This window comes from Centruroides sculpturatus, unplaced genomic scaffold (assembly GCF_000671375.1).
Source record: "Centruroides sculpturatus isolate CEXI.00-Female unplaced genomic scaffold, Cexi_2.0 scaffold1307, whole genome shotgun sequence".
NCBI classification, from domain to species: Eukaryota; Metazoa; Arthropoda; class Arachnida; order Scorpiones; family Buthidae; genus Centruroides; species Centruroides sculpturatus.
This window is the reverse complement of record NW_019385685.1, coordinates 1-5677: the sequence shown is the minus strand read 5'-3', so window position 1 is coordinate 5677 and position 5677 is coordinate 1. Positions and strand designations below refer to the sequence as shown.

At 29.5% G+C, this 5677-nt stretch overlaps 1 protein-coding gene across 1 annotated transcript in view; it reads left to right on the top strand.

Moving 5' to 3' along the window:
- LOC111641185 (N-acetylated-alpha-linked acidic dipeptidase 2-like) overlaps positions 1-3764 on the top strand; it is a 90987-nt gene extending 87223 nt beyond the window's left edge. The window contains exon 18 of the mRNA XM_023387313.1: positions 1471-3764. Coding sequence (XP_023243081.1) covers positions 1471-2891 — 1421 coding nt within the window. The 3' untranslated portion in view covers positions 2892-3764. The remainder of the gene's footprint in view (positions 1-1470) is intronic.
- The last annotated feature ends 1913 nt before the right edge of the window (positions 3765-5677 follow it).

Here is a 5677-nt window from a genome sequence, read left to right as displayed (position 1 = left end):
ACAGATTATAATATATCCTTTGTTTGGAATGTAACCTTTATTTTGCTATCGATGAATATTATGAACTAATATTCTTTATTCATTTTATTTTGAACAATAATATAAATTATTGTGATAAATATATAAACCAGTAGTAATACATTTACGATGTGCTAATATTTTTAATTAAATTAAAAAATAAAAAATTAAAAATTTATAAAATATTAAAATTAAAAGTTACAATTTAAATATTTATCATAAATTGCTTTATTATAACTAAATAAACTTATTATAGCATGAATAAACGTATTTTAGTAATATTATTACGTAAATATGCTATAAAATAAATTTTAAAATATTTAAATTAAAAAAAAATCGCTAAATGAAAATTTTTGAGTCGACAAAACACCACCTGGACACAAATATGTGAAACAGATGGTAAGCAACACACTACCGTCAAGTGGTGGCATCTGTTGCCAAAAATTTTCATTAAAATCGATTTTTCGAAGGGTAATGACGAATCGGTACTCTAGTACATTGTTATAACAAAGAGGGGTGCGGCAGATCGTTACCCTGGTCTTAAGAAAGTTAAATACAGAAAAAATGGTGCAAAATACTGCCACATTTTTACAGGGAAACTCTTTAAAACAAGATATGCAGAGGTTTTATACATCTATAAAACATTACTATTACATATTACAGTATTTTCTGTTCTTTATAAATTTTTAGTAGTAATTAGTGATGGGACAATTAATCAGAATTGAAAAAATCGGACGTTTTCCAGGTATCAAAGTCTGAATCGAGAAAATTTCATCACAATTTCCAATTTTTAAAAATGATGCTTCCACATTTTATAAGAAAATTATGTCTTTCAGTGGAAGATTAAAAATGTTTGAAATTACAATATTAATTAATAGTTAAATATTAAAATAAATAAAAATAACTGTATTTCTAAAAATATTAAAAGATAAAATATAGAACCAGTCTCCAAGATAAAACATAATATATTTATTTTGTTGTATTTTCCTTAACAAAAATGAAATATTTTGCAATATAATAATATTTATGAGACTATATATTTACCATTATTTTCAACATATCTCTGTCTATTCAGAAGAATCAACGTTCTTCTGAATAGACAGAGAAATTTGCCTCACTTATACGATCATGCTTTTATTTATGCCAGTTTGTTCTGGCTTATAAGAGCACTGTCAATGTAAATTAAATGTATAAGTACTGTTACAATAACTATTTAGTGACATCTTTGTGGTAACTGTTATTAAAGATAGAAAGCCAATATTAAAAAAAAATACTTTCAATCTACAAAATTTTTTTTTAAATTAGTATTTTTTAGATACTTTGCAAAATATAATGCCAGTTTTGACCTATCTGTAAGAGCATGCTTTTATATGTGCAGAAATGTGCTATATTTATTATATTTAGTACACTACTTAAAAAGATAGTCATTAATTTGTTAACTCTGTTTATTAGGTTTAGGTAATGACTTCAACATCTTAGAATATGCTGATCCTGAACTTGATAAAGGACTTGTTGGTGAAGGTGAAAAAAGCAATATTTTGGATGAGCATTTAGATTTAGATGACAAAGATGATGAACTTGATGAGGAAGTTGAAGAAATGAAAGCTAGATCTGGAGAAGGTAAAAAAGTTAATGTTGAAATTAAACAAGAAATTAATGCAGAAGAAGAAAAAAAGAAACAAAGTGAAAATGAAGAAGGAAAACTTGGTCTTCAAAATGAATTAAATAACGCTGATTTTCAAACAAAATTTTTAGAATTTAGTCAACAAAGAGAATTGGAAAAGAATGAAGAAACTTTTGAAGAAGAAAGTATTGATTCTAATATAAGTAGCAAAATAGAGGAAGGTGAAAATAAAAATGTATGTAAATTAATTTCTACTTCATCATCATCATCATCTGTCATTGCTTCTGATGATTTAACAACTTGTCAGTCTGTTGTATCATTTACTAACGTCACTACTACTGTTGCTTCAAATGTTCTTACATTTTCTTCATCAGATCAGTTGCAGATTTCACAACATGGAAATGGAAATATTAAGTCAACAATAATAGCACCATCTCCTCCAGGAACATTTGGTCAACCTCAAGTATCTCTCCATAGGGAACAAGAAAATAACTCCCCAAATCAAACACATTTTGTTGATCATTTAAGAATTTCTCAACCACCACCATATCCAGCTAATGTTCCTCCTCCACCTCCCTATCAAGCACATAATTTAAGACCCCAAAGTATGTCAGTTCAGCAGCAAGTAATAACTAGTCCAAGAGGTATATTTCCAAATCAGTCTCTTACTAGAGCTAATCTCTCATCTAGTCAAGTTCTGTCTTCTAATGGACAAGAAAAATCTTTACTCCAAGAACAGCCACTGCTCTTAGAGGATCTAGTTGAACAAGAAAAAAGGGAACAAAGACGACAGAATCAAGAAGGAATAATATCTCCACATGCAGATGCTCTGCTTAGTGATATTGATTTTGAACGATTGAAAGCTGATGTGTTATCAGGCCCACCAGATGATTCACTTGGTGGACCAGGGTCTTTAATCTCTTCACAAGGTTCTCAAACAGTAACCACAAATCAAATATCATCTACTCCTCAATGTTTTCCTCGTCCTCATCTAACATTAACCTCTAATCAGCAGCATTCACCTTCTGCTTGGCAAACACAAGATCAGACTTTAATTAATCCTTGTTCTCCACGTACTCCTGGTTCATTACATCCTTCACCCATACGACCTTCAATAATGTCACCTTCCATTGGAACAATAGGTATACATCCAGCAAGTATGCTTCATGGTGAACCTCCTGTAAGAGCAAATCTTTCAAGATCAAATACGTCACCTGGTAAGATTAATATTAAATTTTTTATAATATAGTATTTCAATAATATAATATAATATAGTATTATAATATTGATTTCAATAATATTTTAATTAACTATTGTGAGAGTGCATATTAGTCTAAATGTCCATACAATCTTTACTTTAGTTGGGCTACAATTTGAAGAAATTGTAGATCTATAAATTTCCACTGTCATAGACTGTCTATCCATCTGTCTTTCTTTAATCTCAAAAATAGTGTTAGATAAATGGAATTCAGGATCAGATATAGAATGCTTAACTATATATGAACTTCCAGTCTAGACTGGAAGTTATGTGAATTCAATTAAAAAATTTTTCCCTGTATGGAGTTACATAGATGACTGGCATAACTCTGCTATCAGGAAAAGTATGATGTACAGTACAAGGACAAGACACTACAAATTTACAATGGAAAACATGCATTTTAAATTGAATAAATTAAGAATATGATTAAAAATTGCAGCCCAGCATTGTGACAATGTCACAATAAATAATTGCTTGTTAACATTGTTTTGTAACAAAATTTTCTTCACTAGCACTGGAAACACATAATATCTTGAGACCACTAAAGCTCTTCAGCTTCCAGATTCTTGCTACATTTTACATGCTTTGAAGGAAGCTGAAGAGGTTTTTAGTGGTCTAAAGATTGTTTTTTAATGAACTTAATTGTGTACATAATGATAATTATAATTGAAACTGACTATATAACCAAACTATGCTAACTATAAATCTAATAAAATCCAAATTAAAAGATTGTGTTAGATTTATTAAAGGAAAGATGTATTGGGCAAACTAATAGTTTCAGCTACTTTCCATAGACATCAACAGATTACAATAGGCTAAAAACGAAAATACATTAATTTAATGTAGAAAATGTTACAAAAAAATCATGAGCCATGAACATCACTTTGTATTTATAAGATCTGTATTTTTCATGAATAATCAAAATATAATTTTGAAATTAATGAAAATTTTGTATTGAATAATAAAATTGTTAGTCATATAAAAAACCAAGTTTGAATTATATTGATATATTAATAATCAAATGATAAAGGTGGATTAATTAACAAAGTTAAATCCTGATCATTTGATTAATAAAAATTAAAAGTTACTGTGTGTTCTCCTGATAGACCCTTTAGTGATAAGCAAAAATTTTGCTGAAGAGAACAAATCATATAAAGAACACACCAGTAATTAACTATTTCAACTTTATTATATAAAGAAATGCATTTCCTTGTATAATAAACTTGGAATAGTCTGGTGTGTTCTTTGCAGGGCTATGGAGTCTAAGTTGGGAAAAATGTGTCGAATCAGACTCTGGCATTTTAAATTTAATTTAGTTTTTTTATTTAAATGAAAGAAAATTTATTTTATATTTATTAATTTTTTAAAATGTATTTGTATTTTGTTATAATTCATTTATTTTAAATACAAAATTGTGAGAATCGGGGTTTAAGCTTCTGTCAAAGCTTAAACTGTTTTCCGACAATGGGAAGGTGAGTCCTGTTCACAGGGTCAGTGGATGGCAATTTAGGAGAGCGAAAATCGAGTGGGAGGTCGCGGATAAGTCTATAAGGTGTTGGCCGTGTACGAGTAATCACACATGTTTAAGATATTATATAAATTTAATTAGTAAATGCTATACAAAAAGGATACAAATAATAAGATTAATAATAACAATTTCAAACTGAAGCTCCAATAGGTGGTTAGCTGGATTATGTCTCACGTATTTCCATATTTCCAACAGAGGAGAGTCTCTGATCCTCATTAATATTTATTTCTTAATTGGCCCTAGTCCATCTGAGAAAAAAGAGAGAGTTCTACTTACTAAGTTGTAGATAGTAGAATCTTGCTTAGTCGTCTGTCGTCAGCGGTCAGTGTTTAAAGGCAGTTGGTCCGTCATTTTCTGATGTCTTGAAGGCCACACCGATAACTGGCCATGAGCCCTCTTTATACCAAATTTGAAGGGGTGAGAACTATGACATTATTAATGATTTATATGCACACCAGTTAGTCCAGACAACTGACACAGAGAAGTTTGTTTAATTTATTGATATTGTTGTCTAGAAGATATGATTTTATAATATAAATTTCTATAGGTTTGACGGCTCTCATCCATAAATTAACATTCAGCTGACAATAATTTCTGTAAACTGGTCAACAATTTAGATATTGTTTATATCAAACGTTGCGTTTGACTACAAATGAGGCGATTGATTTATTGCTGTAACCACGTGTCACATGCAACCATAGAGGGGGTAAGAAACATCTCTTATTCCTGTCGTGTTGATATTAACGTCTATAGAATTACCTTTAAACAAATGGAGGAGATTTCCTTCATTGATATTTTAACATTTCCTTTTTTTTTTTTTTTTTTATTCGAGGAGAGCGTCTTGGTCATTGACCGCAAAGTCCCCCTTTTTTCCTTTACCAGTGAAATCATGAGGTTTATACTGTTCTAAAACAGAAAAAGGGTTTCAGACCTTCACAAAATGCAACAATTTAATTTATTAAATATGTATGAATCGTTTTCTTTGTAGTATTTGTGTTTATTAGTTAAATTATTTTGACCCAATTGAATTTGAATATTATTGATTCATTCCTTTTTTATCCCCACTCTAAATAAGTATTCTATTTTTCTGAATGAGCCACACTAATTGATCAGAGTATATATTTTTCTTTTCTGAACAAGGGGCTGAAGTAGCTAGATCGCACACTTTTTAATTGAACTAACTTTTCTGGAAAGGTGAAATTGAAGTGCAAAAGCTGTAGAATAAAGATATGTAGATGTAGAATTTTAT